The sequence below is a fragment of the Triturus cristatus genome, chromosome 6 (assembly GCF_964204655.1).
Source record: "Triturus cristatus chromosome 6, aTriCri1.1, whole genome shotgun sequence".
Classification (NCBI taxonomy): Eukaryota; Metazoa; Chordata; class Amphibia; order Caudata; family Salamandridae; genus Triturus; species Triturus cristatus.
Window position 1 is genome coordinate 59,057,397 of NC_140589.1, and position 25,615 is coordinate 59,083,011.

Consider the following 25,615-nt stretch of genomic DNA (forward strand, 5'->3'; position numbering starts at 1 on the left):
ACCTCTGTTTTGGGGCATCCCATTGGTGAAAAACGTTAACAACTGATTCCACATCATAGAGTGAAGGGAAACCAACCCACCTACACGCCAGATGATCTAACACCTCTTTCTCGTCAGAACCAGGCAGCTGACTGCGCAATTGCTTATGCTGTAAGGCGGGAGTCGCACTAGATGATCCAAAAAGAGGCGACATTAAACTAGTAACTACATTAGCTAGTCGTGCTGAAGGAGAAGTTGAGGCGAAAACAGGGGGATAGACAGAGGGAAGAAAAACAGATTCAGATACAGGTACCGGGGTAGTGCAGGAAGGAGCGCCAGAGGAGACCGCTGGCGTGCTAGGCAAAGTCGCAGAAAGCGCGGGGGTAACAGGTAGCAAAACTGGCGGTCCTTGAGAGGGCTGCACTACAGGGATAGGAGCCAGCTGAAGAGGAGCTGGCAGCTGCGGGAAGGCTTTCGGCGTATTTACTAGAGGCTGCGCATTTACAAGCTGTGGAGGTGCGGTGGCATTTTGCGCATATGGGGGTGGCGAACTTAACAAATGGGACATTAGGGAATCCTTCTCATTCTCTTTTGTCTCATCTTGCACAAGGGGTGACAAAACAGGGTAACATTTATCAATCCCTAGTTTGCGCTGTCTATGTAACTGTTCCTTCATTTGTTCCTCCTCATTATCTTTAAATTGCACAGCTGCTTGCATCACTGACATACCTCTCTCTCTCTTATCTCTTTTCGCTAGCTTAATTTCCTTCTGTTTGGCTTCCTTTCGCCATAGGCGGAAAGAATCAAACATCGCCGGCCGGGCTTTCTTTTTTATCAATTTAACTTCCAAATTATCTAAGATATCTGTATTGAAACTACCATTTTGGGGCCATTTTAAAACACCGTCCTTTCTGGTGTATCAGATCCATATTTCATTATATGCAATGGGGCCCACGCCGTGTTTTACATAAAGCTCATAAGTAGGAGTTCCAATTGGAGGAACCGGACATGAATCCTCTAACTGGAAATCCCTTCCACAACCCAAACAAAACAATCTACAAAATACATCTTCGCTCACTAGTCTAGTTTCAAACGTCAAAGGATTATCGAATACGATAGTCTCGTGAATACACGAGTCCTCTGGCTTTGGGACTTGCAAGCACCAAATCGAAATGATCCTGAAGGATACCAAATTCAAACTGGGAGACGCTCCACTTATACTTAACTGAATATTGATGATCGATGTCGTCACCAGAAGACTCTCTCGATTGTTTCGCTCTACCAAAATCGTCAAGGGTCCAAAACAGGGCGATTAATCAGGGCAGCAGTCCTTCGTAGCCGTCGGGACGCGGAGAACCTCGCAGAAAAGACCTTCGGACCACGTCGACATGCAGGGGTCGATGAAGTGGCGGCCTTCCTCCAGAATTTCCACACGAAGCTCCTCACGAACCTCTGGCTTGGACCGGTACCGCTGAAATAGCGCCGAGTTGGGCGCCAACTGAAGTACTGGGTATTTTAAGCCCAGCGGTGCAGGGGAACACACCCTATGACTTCGGGGTTCTTCCTGTTTCAGACCTACAGAAACACAGAGTCTTCTGGGTGAAGTCAAAGATCAGTTTATTGGCTGCAGACCAATTACAGGTATCCTAGAAGTACAACAGCGTGTATGTTCTCAGGAGACTGCTGAAAATCACAGAAACGGGCTTCTCCTTAAATACAGAATTTCTTGCCTCAGGCATACATTCTTAAGTTTATGGTATGGTCATTCAAAGTATACATTACAAAACGAAAAGGCAGAGTCATGATGACCATCCCACATTCCAGTTAAGCCAGCCCGCAATTATTTACACAGCAAAGCTCAGATCCCACATCAGATATCGATAGGCCCCAATAAACATGAGCATCTCCTATTTTGGGAAACAAGCCATAAAGCAGGAACAGTCAGGTGTGAAAGAGATTAGCTGGAGGCTTGTGTAGGATGAAAAGACTTTATGGTGTGTCAAGCCCTGATGCTAATCACAGATGGCCAGAGGACGGGGAACTCGTGAGACCAGTTTGACCTGGGGCAGCGGAGCCAAGCTGCCCAGGTCACAGAAAAGTCAAAGAAAGCCACATGTGCTCTGAAAGGCCCGTTTTCGCTTCATGCTATATAGCCTATGTGAGGGCAACCATAAGATGGCCACCGATACAAAATGGAACCCACGTAGTGATGTGAAATAGCGTATACACAGTGCATTCATAGCTAAAACGTTACACAAAGCACTTGTACATACCGCATTAACCATTCGCGGTTCACTATTACCGAGATAGACAGGGGTAGGGTCCTGCCTCCTACGCGGTCCCAAATTCTAAAGTACGACAATGGACAGTATCACAATAGCAACATCCCCTTTATATATGCCCTATTACCAAACAAACAAACAACTACCAATTTAGAACTCCTAACAAAAGTAAAGCAGGAAACTAATAACTACTTCCCTCAAAAAATTATCACAGACTTCGAACAATGATACAAGCTATCCTTAACAACTACTCTCACACAGCAATACAAGGTTGCTATTACCACTTTAATCAATGCATATGGAGACACCTTCAAAAATCTACCTTTAGTGTAGAATATGCAACTAATAGCAATTTTGCATATCAAATTGAAAGGCTGATTGCACTAGCCTACACCCCAACAACTGATGTAGCAGAACACTACAATTTATTAATTGAAAGTCCCTACTACCAAACAAGTGCACATAAACTAAGTCCCCTACTCGACTATTTCGAGGATACCTGGGTGGAAAGGCTACACAGATCTTGACACAGAAGGCAGCCCAAATTCCACATTCCATGGTGGAATGTATACAACAGTACCCTAAGTTAAGGGCGGGCGGAGAACTCCGCTCTGCCAGCGAAGTGTGTGGAGATTTGCCTACTCCATGTTCCGCGGAGAACGCAGAGTATAGGGCAAAACTCCCACTCCGCAGCGGAACGAAGATTGCCAGCCTCTGCCTCTACCCCTCGTAAAAAAATATGTACAAATTAATGTAAAAAGAAATAAAACACACTTACCTGTACTGTGGCGTCCACGGGCTGCCCTCCTTCTCCTCGCCGATGTCGGACGTACATCTTGCGAGAACTGCACATGTGCGTGCGCATGCACAGTTGTTGCAAGATGTACGTCCAATGCCAGAAAGAGGCGGTGAGGAGGAGGAGGGCAGCCCGGGGACGCCGAAGTACAGGTAAGTGTGTTTTTATTTCATTTTTACATTAATTTGGACATATTTGTTATTGGGGGGTAGAGGGGGTGGCGGAGCGGAGTTCTACAGAGTTTGTTCCCAACCCCGTGGACCTGCACATAGTCACGCTACTCCAGCTCCGCCCAGGAAAGAAGCAAAACTAATACCACTGTCGAAGGATGGCATAATGCTTTCCCAGCCACAACAGGCAGAACACAACTAATCCTACATAAATTATTAGAATCAATCCAAAAAGAACAGACCTATCAACAACTATGGGGCCTATTCCGATCACGCTAGGAAAACCCTCCTTATGACTCGGATTCGAAGGGCTATCTGAGTGAAACATACTCTGGGAGTCTGAACGGGGGAGTATGATACAGCCGAATGCTTACGGACACTGTTCGCTCAGACTCCCATTGAACTCAATGGGAGCCTGTGTACAGACGCGTACATAGGCTCCCATAGCAAAAAGGGGTGGGTGGGGAAAGGCGTACACCCTGTGGCGGGCCCTCTATTGTGCCCACCACAATGTGCATGCCTGGATCGGGGGGGGCCCATGGGCACACCCAAGTGACAGATTCGGAAGGCCCCAGATGAAGGAGGGCCTGCTTCTGCCCCCCCAAAGTACAATTCCATCAGCCGCTTTGTCTCGCCGAGACCGAGGTGAAGCGGCTGTCCGAATCGTTCATCCTACTCCCTCGGTCGTAATTCGGCCCCCTAGTGTGGAACAATTTGGCTACGAACTAGTCGTACGGACAGGTTCGGGTACCGGAAACGATTTGGTCGACGTCACGACGTGTACGAGATCTTTGCATCGAACTTGGTTGCTCGGACCTGTGTACGATTCGGTCGGAAACAAGTGCTACGAATCTGATCCAGGAAAGCAAAATCTGATTCGGAGGCCTTCCGAACGACATCGGAATCGGGCCCTAAGACTAGAACAATCTATAACACAGCTATGTCAAAAACTAACGAAAAAACAATGTACAAGCACTTACAATACAAAAAGACTCTATCAAAACACTAAAGGGCTAGAATATTTAGAAACAATAGCAAAATCCCTAATTTAAAACATTAACACATAAACAAAGAAAAATAATAATTGTAAACTGAGTTCTTAACTGAACATTTTTATTCTAACATATAAAATATGAATATAATGTCAATTAATTATAACGTTCATTAAACATTATTTGACATAGTAACTATATTTTATAACATAAAAAATATCAATAACAATTATACAAATAACATTTCCCTCCCACTATAAATATTTTAAAATAACTTACTTTTTTGTAGCTGAAAAATGTTATCCAGTCCGCCAAAATGAATCCAAACGTATAGGTATTACAAAAGTTAGTTAAAACTCCTAAAACAAAATGGAAAAATACAACTGTGTAAAAAAACTCAGCCAACAAAATATCTATAGTGTAGAACCATAAAAAAAACGAAAAATGAATTTTAAATAAGAAAAGCTCCAAGAAAACCCGAAAAATTAAATAAATGTAAAATAATGATCAGTTTAATATCAACTAATGCACTTAATCATACTCATACCTCCATACTCTAAATTTAATTAAATATATGTAACAAAACATAACATCTAACTATCAACGCACTAACTGCATTTCACATACACTAAACTACAAACAAAACCTCACAAGAAACATAAAATACAAGCCTTATATACACTATATAGTACCTAACTACCTTCGCACCTACCCCTAAATTAAGTCTAAAAGCAATTAAATTAAACTTACCTTAATTGAAGCAATGCAGCTTCCAACCGCGAGCTTTTCCTCTCAGAAATGACCTAAAACAACGATAGCCTAGAAAATAGAACTTAGTTTCAAAAATGTCCGCCTAATAAAAATACTTTCTCACATTAAACTCAATATAAATTAGAAATGCTATACAAAAAAGTTTCAAAAAGACTTATTAATATTACTAATGTAAAAAAAAAATTCTGTTATGTTAAAAATTGTAAAATGTATAATAATAAATCTTACAACACTAATAATAAAAAAATTATAGTAACTTATTATTGTAATACAAAATGTTTTACTGCTTGCTAAAAATGTGAAAAATTGTATTAATGTTAAAAATATTTTATTTTACAAAAAGCTTACTTAGCTGTATAATAATAATTTGTGAGACAAATTAAATAATTTATACAAAATATAATATTATTTAGTATCAATTATGCAAATAAATAAAACAAAATACAATGAAAAAATTGTTACAAAATGTATATTATTAATAATGTAAACCATCACTATAGAGTATGGTTTCTGGGCAGTTAATGGTAGGTCACCATCAGATAAACACGGTGCTAATACCTATTACAGAGCCAGCTGCCCCTCCCGGATTGACTCCATCCTTCTTGACGTGCAACTGTGGGGGGACTTGGTTGATAGGATTGTGGGCACCACCACAAAGAGCGATCACAACCCTCTTCACTTAACTTTAAAACCCCTGTGGGAGGCACCCTACTACCAAGCAAGCAATCCACCATTGACTTCTACCAGAAAGATAATGCCTTCAAATTGTAAAAAGTTCTTGAAATGGTGGAAGGTAATCTTTCATGATACAGATCGCTGGCATACAACACAATCTAGGCGTAGGCACACTTGAGCTCCAGGCCGCAGCCCATAGTGTAAAAAGAGAGATGGATGTACCCAAGGCCCATCTGCGCACCGTCAATCGAATTAGTGCATATTTTCAAGTCCCAAACTCGGGCAAAAAACATAGAGTGTCCACCAAAAGGGCCATATTCGTGGTACACAAAAAATTGTAGGCAAAAAAGATTGATCCTAGCTGCAGCAATAAAACATAGGAATCAGCCCCTTATAAAAACTACCAGGAAGTGCTATAGAGCTGCCTTGCAGGAGGCAAAGTTAATATGGGACGAATCTCGTTGGCAGCAACTTAAGGAAGCGTGCTCAGCCAAGGATACAAATTTGTTTTGGAATTTAGTCACCTGGGGGAGCAAGTCAGGTGCATTCTAACCTGTGAACCATATCACGGGTCAGGTATGGCATGATCACTTTAGATCACTTTAGAAAGGCCACCCTACCAGAAAGAGGCGGCGAGGAGGAGGGCAGCCCGGGGACGCTACAGTACAGGTTGTGAGAAGTTGGCCTGATATATGCTGTCCACTAGTTCTAGTGGGCACCTTGTCTCAGTCCAAACAACCCCTTATGGTGATTGGTTAAAGACAACCTTCATTGAAAGCTATCCTAGTGGTAGCTATGGAGAGCAGCCTTCAGGCTAAGTCTTGAAGGAATGTAAAGCAGCTTGTTTTACCAGTCTATAATTTCTTGAATGACCATATGAAAGGACAATCACACCAGGTATATATTTAAAATATATATATTTAAGATAAAACACACCCCTCTAGTCTCTTTATGAGACTGGAATTCGAAGTACTTAGGTTACAAATAAATTATCAACAATATTAGCACAAATACACGTTTGGGACCTAGGGGCGTACCAAACCATATACCAAAAAAGTGGTATAAGAACCACGACTGGACTAGACACAAGGCCCAGAGCTTGTAGAATCGCTGGGACACCAAGGAACCACCCAAGGTAGTGACACAGGGGACCCGCGGGGGCCGTGTGCAGTGTGTAAACACAACCACGGGTTCCTGTTAGCTTCTATGGGCAATGTCGCGGTTGGAAATTCAAAGATTAGGGACACTTAGAATCGAGTCAGGACCAAAACCTTTTTGGACTTAGGAAGTTCTAGGGCTAGCATCCACGGGAGCACCAGAGTACTCGTGTTACCTCACCCAGGTAAGCCGGGTGCATAGGTGTCTTTTGGTGTCGGGTCGCGTCATCGATTTCAATGGAAGCTGGCGAATAAGTGCTGCTGCTGTGAAGAGGAGAAGTGTCCGAAGCAATCCAAGCCTGGATCTAGGATGGAAAGAACCTGAAAGCAGAGGGGACAGAGTCTGGGTCACTTACCAGTGACCAAGGGAACGATTGACCAATGCCCACAGATGTCGGGTGCTTCAGGTGAGTTGACGGGTGTCTTGACTCTTCAGCCACGAGGTACAGGAGGCGCCAATGATGACCAGGAGTTGGATTCGAGCTGTCCCACGAAGTATGTCGAGTGCTGCGGTGTCGGCGACCATATTGGACCCAACCAGCCTTGGCAACGGCAAGTCACTTGGAATCAGAGAAAGGACGGCGGTGCAGACCAGCAAGGTCTGGGGGACTCTCCCAGCGAGGGTAAGTCAGGGCACGTCTGGAGCAACCAGGGAAGCCCAATCAGAAGAGGAGTTGCCTTCGTGGGGACCCATTAGCCAACGGGCTAGCGATCACGAAGGAGCCTCGAGCGGTCACACTGGCAACTGGCCCACGGGTCACTCGTGGAGTAGAGGCCAGCAATCTTCGGTGCAGGAGATGCTCAAGGCTGGGGCTACTCGGAGCCCAAAGCACAACTTTGAGGAAGACCAGGAAGATGCTGTTGCTGCAAAAGATCAGTGTCCAGGGGTCACGGTTGCACATCACCCACGATAGCCACGGGCCTCAGCTTTGCTGTGGACTCAGGGTAGCCTCGGGGAAGTCTGGAAATCCACCTCTGGTGATGCAAAGACTTCGGCGTCTGGCGGGAGCTTCAGCGATGCAGACCGGTCAGTTGCTTCTTTGGTGCCTGCCAAGCAGGGGAGTAACTCCTTGACCCCAAGGGAGATTTCTTCAGTCTTCTAGTCGAAATAGAATGTCGAAGGTCCAGGATATATGTTGCAGAGGTTCGTCCAGGGTAATCCAAAGTCTCAAGGACTGGGTTCCCATACTTATACTAAGTTTGGGGGTTGGACATACTCTAGAGACCCACCTATAGGAGGGTTTGGAACGAGGGGTGGTTACACCCATTTCCTTTGTCCTGTTTCACACCAGAGCAGGGGCAGGTAGCCCCTGCAACCGGTTTGAACTGGACTATGCACAGGGACATCAAGTGTGCCCCCAGTGCAGGACTTCAAAGCACCAGAGAGTGCTCCCACCTCCCTGGGACCGGAAACCTATTGTCTAGGCCTCCCCTGCCGGAGTTTCGGTCAGCAGCAGGAGGCCAGACCCGTGTCTGTGGCAGAGGCATCCATTTTGTGATGCCAGGGCTGTAGAAAGTCCTACCGGGTTATACCAGTATGAACATGTCTCTCCCTCTACAAGGGTAGAATGCTACCCCCACCGCCAGAACTGGCGGGGGGGGTAGTATTCCAAAGTGTTTGACACCAATCACGTTTCTGTGCAGCCAGTCCAAAGTTAGCATTTACAGCGAGGTTATAATGCACTTAAGAGTATATGGTCAGGCTGCACCACAAACAGCATTAGAGGAGGTACTCCAAACGCTGCAGAGGGGCTCTGCTCATGCAGGGGCACCCTCTCACATAAAAACCAAGCACTCTGCCTTCAGGATTGTTAAGGCCTGCCATAGGAGTGACTTATAGGTTTTATATGTGTGTGCAATGGTAGTGATATAGGTAGCCTATACCACTGTAAGGGGTGCAAGCAACACCGTACCCAGGCTGCAGTAGCAGACCTGTGGTGTCATTTTGGAGTGCTTCACAGGGGTGGCATAATAAATGCTTCAGCCCCTGGTAGGCCTCTGAGGTACCTATACCCTAGGTACATAGTATACCATATACTAGGGGCTTATAAGGCACTCCAGGATAAAATTAGATTAATATTACTAATGTAAAAATGTCTTTTCTGTTATGTTAAAAATTGTAAAATGTATAATAATAAATATTGCAACACAAATAATATGAACAATAGTTACTTAGCTGTAATCTGGGGTTCTCCAGTATTGGTGTCTTTCATAGATTCACATGCCTGAATCATTCCCCGTCGTCGGAGTGGGAGTCCCACGGTACATAGAAAAGCAATAATTATGCATATAACAACCAAAAAACCCTGGTAACCTGAACCAGGAAGTAAAGTAGCCTAAGCTACAAGGGAAAAAACTTCCACAGCTATGACTATCACAGTCATTATATACAGTCCAAACTGCAGCCAATCAGGCGACAGCACCCACCAGAATGTTCTCCTCAGAGGCTCAGGCTCTCAGATTTTCTTGCACAGGAGTGAAGCAATACATAATAGCCTAAAAAAGCCTCTGAGGGGAGGTGGGCGGGTTGCATGTGAATCTATGAAAGACACCAATACTGGAGAACCACAGATTACAGGTAAGTAACTATTGTTCTTCTCCAGTATTTGGGATGTCTTTCATAGATTCACATGCCTGAATCAGAGTAGATAGCAGTACATAATCTTATGCTCATAAGACGCCACTTTGTATCATAGACATATACATTATGAAACAGTATAACCATAGAGAAATACATGTGTGTTTCAACATATGCAAAACAATTTCAAGACAGAAATAGCATGGAAAAGAGCGTCTTATAAAAGCATAGTGGAGGAGGGAGAACAGAGGCTCACCTTATTTGAAAAGATTGCGTAGAACAGCTTGTCCCACTGATCCATCCACATCACTTGCAGCTTCCAAACAGTAGTGTCTGGTAAACGTATGGCAGCTGGACCATGTTGCCGCTTTACAGATCTGGTGAAGAGGCACACCGGCGAAAAGAGCTGTAGATGAAGAGATTGCTCTCGTAGAGTGTGCTCTTGGGGTCGCTTGCAATGGTCTTTCAGCTTGATCATAGCATAAACAAATTGTAGCCGAGATCCAACGAGCTATGGTTGGCTTTGATACTGAATGGCCTTGGCGTGGTTTACCATATGCTACCAAGAGTTGGTCCGATTTGCGCAGTGATGCTGTACGCTGTAAGTAAAACTTCAGACATCTTTTGATGTCTAGGGAGTGCAAGGCCCTTTCTGCAGCTGTTATCGGATTCGGGAAGAATGTTTTCAAAACTATGGGTTCATTAAGATGGAAATCCGTCGGAACCTTTGGCATAAATTTTGGATTAGTGCGCAGCACCACAGACTCAGATGTGAATTGTAGAAAGGGTGGATGAACAGTGAACGCTTGGAGATCACTAACCCTTCTTGTTGAAGTTAGAGCCAATAATAAAGCAACCTTCCAAGAAAGGAACTTTAGATCCGCCTTGTGGATGGGCTCGAAAGGATGCCGCATTAGTTGTGAAAGTACTATATTAAGGTGCCAAGAAGGAGGTGGGCGCCGAATAGGCGGGAACATCCTAAATAACCCCTTAAAAAATTGTTGGATGACTCTATTGGAATAGAGAGAGTTAACACCCTCTTGCCGAAACCTTGAAATTGCAGCCAAGAACCCCTTCAGAGTAGAGTGGGAAAGACCTTACCTCGCCAACTGAAGAAAGAAAGGCAGAATTTGCTCTGGTCTTGCGTGGATCGGATGGAGATTAACAGATTGACACCACATGCAAAACCTCTTCCACTTAGTTTGTAAGTTTTAACAGTTGTGGGTGCTCGAGCATTGGCCAAAACCTCTTGACAGTCTGGAGGGATATCTAGGTGTGCAAATTCAAGCTGTTGAGGAGCCATGCCGCTAAGCTGGGTCCGGATGACAAATTTGACCGTTCTGAAGGGTCAGAAGATGTGGAATTGGTTGAAACTGTATGGGCTCGGCCTCCGAGAGGAGGAGAAGTTCTGTGAACCAGTACTGGCGGGGCCACCTGGGAGCAATTAAAATCATGCGGCAAGGCTGTTGTTTGATCTTGCGCAGAACTCGTGGAACTAACGGGATTGGTGGAAAAGCGTAGGCATATATTTGCGACCAATTCATCGAAAAGGCATTTCCCAGCGAGTCCTTGTGGGGAGCCCAACTTGCAAAGAATGGGCATTTGCGGTTCTGGCTGGTTGCAAAGAGGTCTAGATCGGGATGCCCCCATTTGTGAAATACCCCGTCTAGGAATGGTTGGTGTAGCTCCCATTCGTGATTCGACGTTGTGGCTCTGCTGAGGGAATCCGCCAGAACATTCGTGATTCCTGGGACGTGAATGGCTTTGAGGTTTATCTTGTGGCGAATCGCCCAATCCCAAATCTCTTGCGCTTGCTGAGATAGGAGGGCTGTCCTCGTCCCGCCTTGTTTGTTCAAGTAATGCATACTTGTTGTATTGTCGGTTCTTACAAGTATGCATGCTCCTCGGATGATGCCTTGGAAGGATTTTAGAGCCAAGAATATGGCTCGCAGTTCTAGCAGGTTGATATGCCACTTTCTTTGTTCTAAAGTCCACCTGCCATTGACTGTCATTCCTTGAAGGTGCGCTCCCCAACCCTCAAGGGATGCATCTGTGGTGACTGTGAAATCCGGCATTTCGACCAGAAATGGACAACCCTCTTTCAAGTGGTTCATCTGACCCCACCATTGAAAGGCGTCCCACATTCGTGAGGTGATGTGAATGATATCCTCGAATGACCCTGTGATCTGAAGCCATTGCAGATTGAGCTCCTCTTGCAACGGTCTCATTCTGTACCGACAGTTGGGAAAGAGATGAATGCCAGAAGAAATCATCCCTAGGGAGGATTTGTACACATGGACTGAAACACACTCTTTTGATAGCAGTGAGCGCGCAAGGTTGCATATCTTGATTTGCCTTTCTTTTGACACAAAGGCCTTGGACAGATCCGTGTCTAATGTCGCTCCTAGGAACGTTCTTCTTTGCGAAGGAGCTAAATGTGATTTACCAAGATTTGTTGACAGACCCAGGGACTGGAAGAGTTAGAGGCATTTTTGAACATGCTCGGATGCTACCTTGGCGGAACTCGCCTTGATAAGGCAGTCGTCCAGGTACGGGAATATTTGAACTCCTTGCAGACGGAGATGCGCAGTCACTGGCGCTATGATCTTTGTGAAGACTCTGGGTGCAGAACGGAGTCCAAATGGGAGGACTTTGAATTGAAAATCCCTGCCAGCCACTCTGAACCGTACAAATTTTCTGTGCCTGGGTAAGATTGGTACATGAAAATATGCGTCCTGCAGGTCGAGGGTGGCCATATAATCTCCCATCGAAAGCAACTGCAGAATTTCTTGGAGCGTTAACATCCGGAAATACATTTTCTTTAAAAATTTGTTAAGAGCGCGAAGGTCGAGAATTGGACGCCACTCTCCTGACTTTTTCCGGATGAGGAAAAACCTTGAATAAAAGCCCGTTCCTTTCTGTAGGAGAGGGACTTTTTCGATTGCTCCTTTTTGAATCATCAAATTTATTTGGGAAAAAAGCTCCTTGAGATGAGCAGGGGGTGGGCCCTTGGGAGGAGAATTTGGCGGAATTTTTGTGGATTCCAGAGCATGGCCTCTGGATACTATATCTAATACCCACTTGTCTGTGGTAATCTTGGACCAATTTGAATAGAAGTGGGATATTTGACCTCCAATCTTTGTACGTGTTAACGGTAGAGATGGTGGCAGGTGGCAGAACTCATTGGGCCCGATTCACAGAACAAACTTAAGACTAAATCCTAAACTTAGTACCATTCTGGTATTCACAGAATGCACCTAGTACTTCTGCTATTCACAGAATGAACTTACTACTTTTGCTATTCACAGAATGAACTTAGTACTTTTGCTATTCACAGAATGGATTTACGACTACTAAACTTACGTCCGCACTCGGGCCGGAAATTCCGGCCCGGAGGCGGAGCTTCCGGCCCGGAGGCGGGGCTTCCGGCCCGGAGGCGGAGCTTCCGGGCCGGAGGCGGAGCTTCCGGGCCGGAGGTGGGGATTCCGCCCGATTTAGCTATGGCCGAAATCTCCACCTCCGGCCCGGAAGCTCCGCCTCCGGCCCGGAAACTCCGCCTCCGGCCCGGAAGCTCCGCCTCCGGCCCGGAAGCTCCGCCTCCGGGCCGGAAGCCCCGCCTCCGGGCCGGAATTTCCGGCCCGAGTGCGGACGTAAGTTTAGGAGTCGTAAATCCATTCTGTGAATAGCAAAAGTACTAAGTTCATTCTGTGAATAGCAAAAGTAGTAAGTTCATTCTGTGAATACCAGAAGTGCTAGGTGCATTCTGTGAATACCAGAATGGTACTAAGTTTAGGATTTAGTCTTAAGTTTGTTCTGTGAATCGGGCCCATTGCTTCTTACTGGACTCTCATCCACGAAAGGACTGTTTCCTTCGAGACTGCGAATATGGTTTATTTCGCTGTCCGTAATATTGCTGGCGATAATTCTGAGATCTTTGGCCAGTTTGGGAGGTTTGGAAGGAACGCTGCTGATTATAACCTCCCCTGCTAGAGAAGGATCCACGTCCTCTGGCTCCACGAAAGGAAGGCTTTCGAAATTGCAAACTACCCAGGGACCTTGCCGTCTCCGTATCCTTCTTAATCGCCTGTAGTGCTTCATCCACATGTGCACCGAACAAGGACTCACCATCAAATGGCATGTCTATGATTTTAGACTGCACCTCCTGGCGAAAAGATGTTGACTTTAGCCAACCCTACCTCCTCAGCACTGCAGCTCCTGCCAACTGCCTGAACCCAGTTGATGCCACATCCACTGCTGCATCAATGATCTCTGCTGATGCATTCTCCCCTTCCTGCAAGATCTTTATGGCCTCGGATTTTGAAGGCTCTGATAACATGTCGAGGAAAGGAGAGATGTCGGACCACATCTGGCGGTCGTATCTCGCTAAAATCGCCAGGGAGTTTGCAGCCCGAACTGTGGTTGCTGCCATCGTGGAAACCTTCTTTCCTATTGCGTCCAATCTTCTACCATCTCTATCAGGTGGAGCTGATATGGGCGTTGATGGATTTCTAGCCCGTCTCTGAGCTGCTTGTGCTATAACAGAGTCCGCCTTAGGTTGACCAATAAGGCATGCTGGCGAGTTACTTGGGGCTTTATATTTCTTGTCCAGCCTTGGTAACACTGCTGGAAGAGAATTTGGGGTAGCCATCAGTCTCAATCCCTCCTTCCAAATAAAGTCGATGATTGGTATTGCCCGAACCTGCTTCCTTGGCTGGTCCTTAAAATCATACAGGAAGCAGTCATCCTCCTTTGTTTCCATGGGGATCAGAAATCTCTTGGTCGCTCTTTCCATAAGTGAATGGAAATTCCCAATGTCCACCGGGAGAGAATCCACCGGAGGCGGAGCACTTGGAGAAGGAGTTTGTACCTGATAATTATCCCACTCCGACATGCTAGATTGATCATCTACCTCTCCTTCCTCCCTTTCATCGTCAGAAACCTGCAATTGACGAGACGGCAACGGAGAAGGTGGTCTTGGAGACTGAAAAGACGAAAACTGCACTCTTGGCCTAGGTGTCGACGGAAGAGATTCCGCCGTTTCCGAAGGAGGGAAACGTCTATAATAATCTTGCAACATATACTGCAGATTATCAAGCAGTTCCAATGGCATTTGACCAGACGGCACCGGTGCAGGAGGTGTCGCCTGTGGTTCCGTATTAGGATCTTCGTCCTGGTCATCATCATCATCATCTTGATATTTGATGAGAAGCTCCGATGGACTCCTTGCAGTCCGAAACCTCTCATCCTCTCCGGAGTCGTTATCCTCATCCTCCTCCGATTGTAAAAGTTGCGCCGGCAATTTTAGAGGCGAAATAGCTCCTAAAGACGATCCTCGGCGCTGAAGAAGCGTAGTCGCTGTTGCCCTTTGATCAGATACGGCAGACGCCGGAGTCGCAGTCCATACCTGCATATCCATGCAGGTAGATAAAGGAGGTGGTGACAATCGCATCGACGGAACCGACGACGGTGGTAATACTGACGCAGAAGCCATTTTCGACGACGAGGCTGTTTTAGTCGACGAGATGGTAGCCGTCGACGAGGCAATCTTCGTCAACGAGGGCGTCGACGACGAGGCAATTTTCGTCGACGAGGATGTCGCCGACGAGGCAATCTTCGTCAACGAGGGCGTCGACGAGTCCATCTTCGTCGGCGCATGAATCTTAGTCGACGAGCCACTCTTCATCGACGGGGCAACTGTCGACGGTACCACAATCTACGTCGATGGAGCAGTCGTCGACGAGGAAGTCTTCGTAGACGGAGCAACCTTCTTGCTTCTTACCGTCGACGGAGCGGAGACGAGCGATGACACCTCCTTCGTCGACAAGATGGGTTTAACACTCACCGAGACCAGCGTCGACGGTGACGAAGCTGATGACATTATCATTGCAGGTCTCGGCGACGAGAATGTAATCGTCGACGTTGAAACCGCGTCGACGATAATAACCGTCGACGCCACTGCCGTCGACGGCGCCGTCGACGACGGCAATCTCACCTGAGGTAAATTCCTGTCAGGAAAACTTTTAGCTGGTAGATTTTTTCCTGATTTCCTCGGGGGCGTAGAGGGCTTGATTCCTGAAGGTGGAGACGTCTTCTTAGATGAAGACGAAGACTGACCCGAGCCCTTAACAGATTGGGCTCTCCTCAACACCTTCGCCCCAGTAGAAGAAAACTCTTCTTCAGCCACCCTCTTTCTGGAAGACATAGAGGAGGCACTCTCTATCTCTGACAAAGGAGCATCTTTATCCTTGAGCTTCTGTAGCCACAGAAGAAGGCGTCCTTCCCTATCCCTTAGGGTTTTCTGAGGGAAAGTCCGGCAAATCTTACACTCCTTCACCTCATGATCAGGATAGAGGCAATAGATGCATTTTTTGTGAGGGTCTTCAGAAAAAAGCCGAAGCTTTCGGCAGGACTCACAAGGTCTGAAGAGGGATCTCTTTGTAGTTGACATCCTAGAAATTGAAGAAACAGCAGAAAAAACTTGAAGTACTGAGCAGAGCTCAGGGAGACTCCCTTCACACGACGTGCGGTAGAAAATCTGAGAGCCTGAGCCTCTGAGGAGAACATTCTGGTGGGTGCTGTCGCCTGATTGGCTGCAGTTTGGACTGTATATAATGACTGTGTTAGTCATAGCTGTGGAAGTTTTTTCCCTTGTAGCTTAGGCTACTTTACTTCCTGGTTCAGGTTACCAGGGTTTTTTGGTTGTTATATGCATAATTATTGCTTTTCTATGTACCGTGGGACTCCCACTTCGACGACGGGGAATGATTCAGGCATGTGAATCTATGAAAGGCACCCCAAATACTGGAGAATTATTATTATACATTAAAAAACATTTATAATAACTTATTATTGTAATACAAAATGTTGTACTGCTTGCTAAAAATGTGAAAAATTGTATTAATGTTAAACATATTTTGTTTTACAAAAACCTTACTTAGCTGTATAATAATAATGTTTGAGACAATTTGAATAATATTATACAAAATACATTATTTAGTAACAATTATGCAAATAAATTTAAAAAAAATACAATGAAAAAATTGTTACAAAATGTATATTATTAATAATGTAAACCATCACTATAGAGTATGGTTTGTGGGCAGTTAATGGTAGGTCACCATCAGATAAACATGGTGGTAATACCTATAATAGAGCCAGCTGCCCCTCCTGGATTGACTACATCCTCCTTGATGTGAAACTGTGGGTGGACTTGGATGATATGATTGTGGGCACCACCACAGAGAGCGATCACAACCCTCTTCACTTAACTTTAAAACTCCTGTGGGAGGCACTCTACTACCAAGCGAGCAATTCACCATTGACTTCTACCAGAAAGATAATTCCCTCAAACTGTAAAACATTCGTGAAATAACGGAAGGTAATCTTTTATGATACAGATCGCTGGCATACAACACAATCTAGCCGTAGGCACACTAGAGCTCCAGGCCGCAGCCCATAGTGTAAAAAAGACGGACAGATGTACCCAAGGCCCATCAGCGCAATGTCAATCGAATTAGTGCATATTTTCAAGTCCCAAACTCGGGCAAAAAACCTAGAATGTCCACCAAAGGGCCATATTCGTGGTACACAAAAAATTGTAGGCAAAAATAGATCGATCCTAGCTGCAGCAATCAAACATAGGAATCAGCCCCTCATAAAAACTACCAGGAAGTGCTATAGAGCTGCCTTGCAGGAGGCAAAGTTAGCATGGGAGGAATCTCGCTGGCAGCAACTTAAGGAAGCGCGTTCAGCCAAGGATACCAATTTGTTTTGGAATTTAGTCACCTGGGAGAGCAAATCAGGTGCATGCCCACCTGTGAACCATATCACGGGACAGGTATGGCATGATCCCTTTAGAAAGCTCTACTTAACATCAGAGGCCACCCTACCTGTGCTAGGTTTCCCTCGGTGCCGGCACAGCCGGGGTTCAAAAACTGTAAAAATAAAGTGTGCCCACTTTGCGCTTTGGGCCGTTTGCTGTCGCGGGTACTAGGCCTACCCACACAAGTGAGGGACCATTTTTATTTATAAGAGAGCAATAATGTCCCTGATAATTTTCTCACAGAGACTAGGGAAAAGGCCCCCAGTGGAGCTTCTAAAAATCTACTTAGCTAAATGCCAGGCGATTGCCCTCTACGGAGCCGGAGTATGGGGATCCGCAGAGGTCAGCGCCCTCCAGGTTGCTGAAAATAACTTCCTGAGATTTCTTTTAGCCGTACCAACGAGCACCTCAGTATACGCTCTCCATTTGGAGCTTGGAATCCCCTATCTCGAGGATTTGATAAGAATTCAGCCCCTATTGCTCTGGAGACGTATTTGGACGTCCGATAATAATGTCTTTTCGCAGGAAATTTTGACGGACTCAATGACCATAGAACATTCTGTAAAAATAAAATGGTTATGTTATGTAAGAAATTTCCTCATGGATCTTGGCTTGGAGAAATATTATTCCGACCCTAAAAAAATTATTGAAATCCCCAAGAGAACGCTGAAAAAATTGGCGTTAACGCATCTGGAGTCCTTGAGGATGACCTCTGTTGCGACAAAGCCATCGGCCATTCATGCCAATCTGATTCAGATCACTTACTCCATTCAACCATACTTGACATTACAGATTAGCACCTATCATAGAATGTTGCTGACAAAATTCAGATTAGATTCTTTTTTCAGATTAGTTTCTTTCCCCGATAGAAATAGTTGGGATTCGATTCCCACCCTTTGTCCTTGCGATGAAGTATCAACACAGTCAAATTTACATACTATTCTGTTTTGTATATTTTATCATCCACATAGGAAGGTTTGGTTACTACCTGTTTTAAAGCGATGGGGATTAAGACAATGTCGCCCGGCGATGCTACGTCTACAAATGTTAGACTCTGAATTGATCTGTTATCATGTCCTCAACTTTCTAAGATGTATTGTGAAACATAGGAATAACCTGTAAACTGGAGTTTGATCTGAGTCTATGTTGACGAAACGAAACTATGTAATTCCATGGTTTAAAGCTATATGACATGATATTCGATTAGTTTTAACCAACACTTTTTAAGATTAGTGTGGTTTTTTTTTTCTCTTTTTCTTTTTCTTTTATTTTGTATTGTATTGTCGAAACAATTGTTCTTTTATGGTTTTTAAAATTGCAAAAAACCGAATAAAGAAGATATTATTATTATTATTTTATTGGGAGACTTATGGTAACACATGATTGTAGAGCAACTGTTATTACCTATTGACTTTCGATGCATTGCAGCCTTCCAAATAAAAGACAATGTGTAAAAAAGAAGTCGTTTTGAAAAATGTCCTATAATTCTCATGCTAGTATGGGTACTCACAATTTCGGAAATCTGCAAATAGCTACTGTTTCTAAACTCTATATTTTGTTCCAATTTCAGAAATACATAGTTGTCTTTCATCCTGATTTTTCACTGTATATATTTTCCCAAATTAATTGCTATATACCCGGTACATAATAAAAACCAAGACGCTGCTCAGTTATTTGCTCTGGGTTCGTCAGGTTATTGGTCAGCCTACAAGTCCTATATAGCCCCACAACCAAAAAGGTCCAGCGGATGTAATGGTGTATTCCTTTCAAACATCTGTCATAATTAGAAGAAGTTACAAGTGAAAACCTTTGAACAAATGGCTATTTTTTTCAACTCATTTTCAATTTTTCCTATTCTCAACGGTTAGTTTCTATAAAGAAACCTTGAAGAATCTACACAAATGAACCCTTGCTGAATTCAGAATTGTGTCTACTTTTCAAAAATGTATAGCTTTCTATGATCCATTATTGATTTCCTACCCATTTCTACCATTAACTGGAAGAAGGTTGAAAGCACAAAAAATAGCAAAAATAGGCTATGTACCTGTAAAATGCCAAAACTGTATATAAAATGTTGGTGTTCTGACAAAAGTCTGTCAGTCCCTGAAAGCTGGGGAAATGGTGATTTCAGCCCCACAAACTCTTTGTTGATACCATTTGCATGGAAAAGAACAGACACTTTCATTTGCAGCACTTTTTTCCCATTTTCCCCCCAAAAACAAAATTTAGCTGTATTTTGGCTAATTTCTGGGTCGCCTCCAGGGGAATCCACCAAACCTGGGAACCTTTAGAATCCCTATAATGTTGGAAAAAAGGAATCAAATTTGGCGTGGATACCTTATGTGGTCAAAAAGTTACAAGGGCCTAAGCGCAAACTACCCCAAATAGCCAAAAAAGGCTTAGCATAGGGGGGAAAGGCCTAGCAGCGAAGGGGTTAAAACATTTTGGAACCCTGTCAGAATTCTATACGTTTTCAGGGGAGGCATAAGGAGGCGCAACGAGGAGAAATAATTTTATTTCTTCTTGTTTTTTCCTCTTTCTATGCGTGCTGCATTCTGTGGCACGCATAGAAAGAGGAAAATGTTTTTAATGATTGTTTTTGTGCAGGAAGATGTCCCTTCTGCACAAAAGCATTCATACCCTCAGCGCAGGCACTCTAGCAATATGAGGCATGGGTGTCTGTACAGGCTCACGCCTGCTATTTGTGCGCCGGCGCAGAGGAGACGGCATTCCTGCCATTCCTGCCATTTTATTTTGAGATAGCAGTGCTGCAGGAAGGCTTGCTGCACGGCTGTACGTCAAAATATTGTATATGAGGCCATATGTATTGCCCATCAGGCAGTGCACAAGAAGGGCCCGAAGATGATATAGCATTTGATATGTCCTTATAGCCCATGAAAATCACTGCGATCCTTTTCTATAAGGTTACTAACAGTCCCTAAGATTAAGAAAACAAGCAACGGGGGAAGATCTATCTCCTATTTAGCCCCTAAAATATTAAATGGGTTACCTGTAACTCTAAGGAGTCCATTAGGATGTAGGGCAGATCGCCACCGCCTGCATGGCGGTGGCGATCCACCCTACATCCTTCCCCGCCTGCCACCCATTTCCCCCGTCATATTAGTATGGTGGGGGGGACTCCGGCGGACGGAAAGACCGTCTGCCGGTTTTCCGCCGGTCGACTAGTCGACCGGGTGGAAAAGGTGCTCAATATGGTGGCGGTGTCTGCATGACACCGCCATCCATATTTGGATGCAGGCGGCGATGTACCTTTCCGTGGCGGCAAAAGGCATGCAGGGTTTGCTGTCGGGGGCCTGTTACGGGCCCGCAGGGTGGGGGCGAGGGGTGCACATGGGGGGTACATATGGTACCCCCCTGCATTGTCATGGACATGGTGGCAGGTACCTCGCGGTGCTTGTCACCTTGTGCATGACAATGCACACAGTGCATTCCCAGCATTGGTGCTGTGAGCACCGCCTGCCACAATGCTAGGTGGGGGATGCCACCGCCACGGTGGCATCCTAATTGCAGGTGCGGGACCGCCGCACCACTGGTGGCCGGTCCCAGCACCGCTCGGGTGGCGGGCGGACATCCTAATGGGCCCCCTAGACTGAAAAAGGATGAGCTGAGTTTCAGGAAACAATTGAAGACTGTTCTATTTGACTAAGTGCATAAGTCTTTCTCTGCGAGTCTAGTTCTGGTCGACCTAGCGCTGGGAGCCTGCTGGGTAGCCATGCCCTTTAGAGATGCCAAAAGTAGAATTTATTATTGATTTGTCACCGCAACTGTGGTTGCTAACCATTGAACACATATTGACAAATGACATGGGGCAGTATCTGTATTACAGAGAGAAAGTTGACCCAGAGGTACAGCTTCCACCATGTAGATAATGATTGCTGGCCCCAGGGGAAACAGGCACCGGTTCACGGGACCACTGCATGCTTCCCTGATGGTGTTTCCTCTACACTGAATTTTAAAAGAAAATGTCGGCATGCAATGAATGTGAATGCAGGGATGGGGGTTTGCCGCCCATCCCAGGCTTTTGTCCTTCCATCTGCAGCCATTTTCAGAGACTCTCAAAATGTCCCTGTCTCATTCCCATTAATGAGGTCAGGGAGTTCGCGATCTTCTGCAGATGGGCTTTTAAAATGCAACTCCTTACCACAATTCTAGGCCGCGAACTATCTATATAGCAGGCCCCAGGAACACATTCTGGATTTGACTCAGTCTGCTCGGGGGCCTTAAACACTGTTGACATTTCTGTTCTCTATTTGGAGGCCAAATATATACTGGAACTGTGACCCACCCTCCTATTGATCAGAGCTAATCTTTGCAAGCACTAAAAATATGTTTGCTATAATATTTTATGATGCCATGTGAATTTCTGAATATTTAATTTCCCGTCATAGCTTGAAACCCATAAAGGAGCAATTGTTTGCGAAACCTAGATTGGATCTGTGCCTGTATATTGCTATGTCAATGTATTGTGGTTTGCATATTATATGATTGGGGCATTAGAATATAAATGAGATGAAGCCTTGGGTCAGTTAAAAAGTTAATGTTTAAAGGTTTTGGGGAAGAGGGGAAGGGCAAGTGGGGCATGCATTGCGGTAATCAGAAAAGGAGCACGCGGAGAGACATGTTGTTGCAAATATAGCCAATAGTATGTGAAAAATGCACCTGTTTTGAAACTCCTGCAATTCTGCATTGATCTTTTCAATATCCACTTCTGTCCAAAGCATATCGAAATATCCACTAATGTTAGTCATTACCGCATCATATAAGCTGTACAGTTTCTGAAGCAATCCAAGCTCCTTCCTAAAAGACATACAAGATAATGGCTGAATACAAAAAATAGTGTATGTGGAACATAAGAAAGACAAACTGAAAGGGACATCAAGAATAAGTGCCTTTTACAGAGGATAAAGCAGATTTGAACATATGTTTATTTAGCGACAAATGATTACAATACTGACAATATGCAGTAGTATGTGCACCTAGCTATTATTGCATATCTAGCAGATGTGTATTTCTGCAACCATCCACCATCCTGAATATTTCTCTTGTTAGGAATGAGGGAGACTAAATACAAAATATGATGATAAATCTGATATGACTGACAGGTATAACTAGAAAAGAAATGTACCTCACTTGCTTGTTGCTAAGTATGGACTTCGCTAATGAAGATCATGTAAACATAGTTTTTCGCGATGGCACACTGAATGAATAAAATGTAAAATATTCCCAAGCACATGTACATTTTATGTGAAGCTATTCATGTCAAAATTACAGATATGCATATATGACATCTCTCATGAAATGTGTAAACGTGGCAAAGAAATCACAAGTGACAGCATGAATAAAGCATTTTTTCAAAACAATACATCCCAGAATCAATATACCATGTAGCAAAACAAGTATGATCAATGGCAGAAAGAATATGAGGCACAGTGAATTAAATGAGTAACGAACAAGTTACTTACCTTCGGTAACGATTTATCTGGTAGAGACAAAGTCTAGCCGCAGATTCCTTAACTTAGAATATCCCCAGGCGTCAGACTGGATCCAGAGGATTTATAGCAGTACCTCTGCACACCGGGGTGCGGTGTCACATGTCTCAGTCCTTATGCCGTCCACGGATATGAAGCCAATAGAGTCATATAAGTCCCTCCCGGCGCGCTGACGTCAGTTTTCTACTGTAAAACTTTTCCACGCCACAACGCGGAGCCACTACAAAAACTTTTAGCTTGTGGGAACAGTGTGCCAAAAAAGATCACAAATCTTTGAAACAACAATAACAAGGAACAGAGAATGATGACAAACATCCCCCCTGCATGACAGAGAAAGAGTTTTTTATACTGTAAGGGACTGAAGGGAAAGAACAGAGTACTTGTCCCTAGAAAAAGTCTTTCAGCAGTGATGGTCCATGTCTCCCTATGAGGTAAAAGGGCATTGGAAAAGAATACCATGAAAAACAAGACAGTCTGCAATTACCAGATGTAACTGTAAGGGCAGCAAGACTGGAACAACATGACTCATGGAAAGGGAGCACATTTCAGCAACAGAGAATGTGCAACCATACACTCTATAAATGACCTATTGACTGGAGCACAGTCAAATAGACCCCCAAACCAATTGACTGTAGCATAGTCAAGAAGACCCCGAAGTAATGGATAAAAAACAGATGAGACATCCTGCCCCAGAGGGAGGTGAAGGAGACCACCCCGCAGGAAGACAAAGGCCACCTGTAAGGGCGGGCAAGTGGGTGAAACCCAACCTGAAAAGGTCCTCGCAGAACGGGGAGGATGGGTGGGCGTTAAGGAATCTGTGGCTAGACTGTCCAGGCTACCAGATACATTGTTACCGTAGGTAAGTAACTCATTCATCTGATAGGGACATCTAGCCGCAGACTCCTTAACTTAGAATAGATACCAAAGCCATACCCCATTGGAGGAGGGTCTGTGACTGAAACCCACCAAGTTCCAAAGAGAACTAATCTGTCAACAACATTGACTAAAACACGGTGGGGACAGCAATGCCAGCGCGGCTGACACCAGACCCATGAAGCTCTGTAAGGGAGCATTAACAAGGGGAGGTAAAGTCACCATAATCCGTCAGAGGACGGTACAAGACCTCCCTTGTCCAGACAGGGACAAAGGGAAATGCAGCACCAGAAAGGTCAGTGCAAAATGGAAGACATGCCATAAACGTCGGCAAAAAGAAGTTAAACGGAGTACCGGATTCCATGGATCTGCAAGAGACAAAGTCCTAGAGAAGGAACAAAACAGTATGACAGCGTCAGAACATACAAACTGAACATGCACCACAGTGGATGCCAAAAAATGATATGTGAGGGGACAGATGTCACCATGCAGAGATACACAGAACCATGACTACCAGGAGATAAGTGTCTGTGGATGACTGGATCCACATAAGGAAACAGTGTGTACCGTGAGAACTATAACACACAGATGCAAAAGCCCAATGAATTATAATGTCAACAGCACGCATGCGTCGACAAAGAGAGACGGGCGCATCACCAGGTAGTCAACTAGCCAACCATACATACCCAGAGGTACAATGGCGAAGGGAAACCAGCAGAAGCCAGGAACACACAGAGGCCTTGCTCCCATGAGAGAGAGAGAGAGAGAGAGAGAGAGAGAGAAAGAAAAGGAATCTGGGGCAAAAACCCCAGACACTAGGGCAAAGAAAAACCTAGTAGGCGTGCTCTCTCGCGGTGTGTATGCCTCATGACATACATACATATAGACGTAGAAGTATATATGAAAAAATTGTGAAAAATGAAAAACAAGGGGGATCTTGTAGAGTATGCCCTAGGTAAGAGGAGACCGCACAAGAGGCACCAAAGGCACCGGTGTGAAGCATAACAGGACATAACAATGTCAAGACACTTAAAAAGCGACAGCATCCCCTCTGTCAGGGAAGTGACACTGGTCTCTCGCGTGAAAGGCGGGGACACTGACCACTACACTCACGAGGAATGAGTGAGAAAGAGGCAAACATAGATTTGCCTGAAAAATGTATATAAAGTCATATACAGAGACTGTATAATGACAATGAGTATCTGGAAGAAGAATACTCGCACTGTAAGCATGTATCAAAGAAAGCAAGATTGCCTATATCTGTGATTGGGAACCCACAATCAGTGAAACACTTGGATTTTAGCACATAGCCCGTGGAGTAGGAGTCATATACCGTAACCACTAGGCCACAGTGAGCCATAAACAGCAGCAGAGGTCAGGAGCAGAAGTACCTTAACCCCTGCATGACAATGAGCAGAGGGACAAGGCAACGCGCAGCAGTGACGTAGCTGGCGGAAACTCCACTGCCCATAGGCAAAAACCAGACAGGGTCAGAGCCATGAAAGAAGATGTAAGCAGTGACCCACACTAGGGATTGAAGAGTAGACAATACCACCAGAATAGAACGAAGCCAAGACAGGGGCGCAAGGTATACTGCAGGCACCCTGTGACAGCGAACATACCCAGTGTATACTCACATGTCGAGTCCACACAGAACATGGAAGAAACTGTTCCGGAGTGGAACAGAACAACATGCCTCAGGTGACACTTGCTTACGTCTAAGACAGGCAGCGTAGGCCAAAAGAGCACAGCAAAAAGCTGAAAGAACACGCCAGAGAGAGCCAGGCATGGCAGAAACCCAACAACACTGTGGGGAAGTTTGCATCCACATAGGCAAGAGAGCTACGGACAAACCGTAGATGACAACGCATAAGCCCCAGGACAGAGCCACACCAAACCTGTGAGTCTCACCAGAGGGGACATCCTATAACAGTAGGAAGAGTCCCAGAGGGACAGAAGATAACTACCCTTAGAAGACTCCGCGGGAGCCTTCGAAACTTCCTGTGCAAG

General features: G+C 45.0%; 1 protein-coding gene across 1 annotated transcript in view; it reads right to left on the reverse strand.

Moving 5' to 3' along the window:
* DNAH8 (dynein axonemal heavy chain 8) overlaps nucleotides 1-25,615 on the reverse strand; it is a 13,985,216-nt gene that overhangs the window by 8,654,796 nt on the left and 5,304,805 nt on the right. Inside the window, exon 34 of the mRNA XM_085610239.1 lies at nucleotides 21,903-22,040. Within this exon, the coding sequence (XP_085466365.1) occupies nucleotides 21,903-22,040 (138 nt within the window). The remainder of the gene's footprint in view (nucleotides 1-21,902; nucleotides 22,041-25,615) is intronic.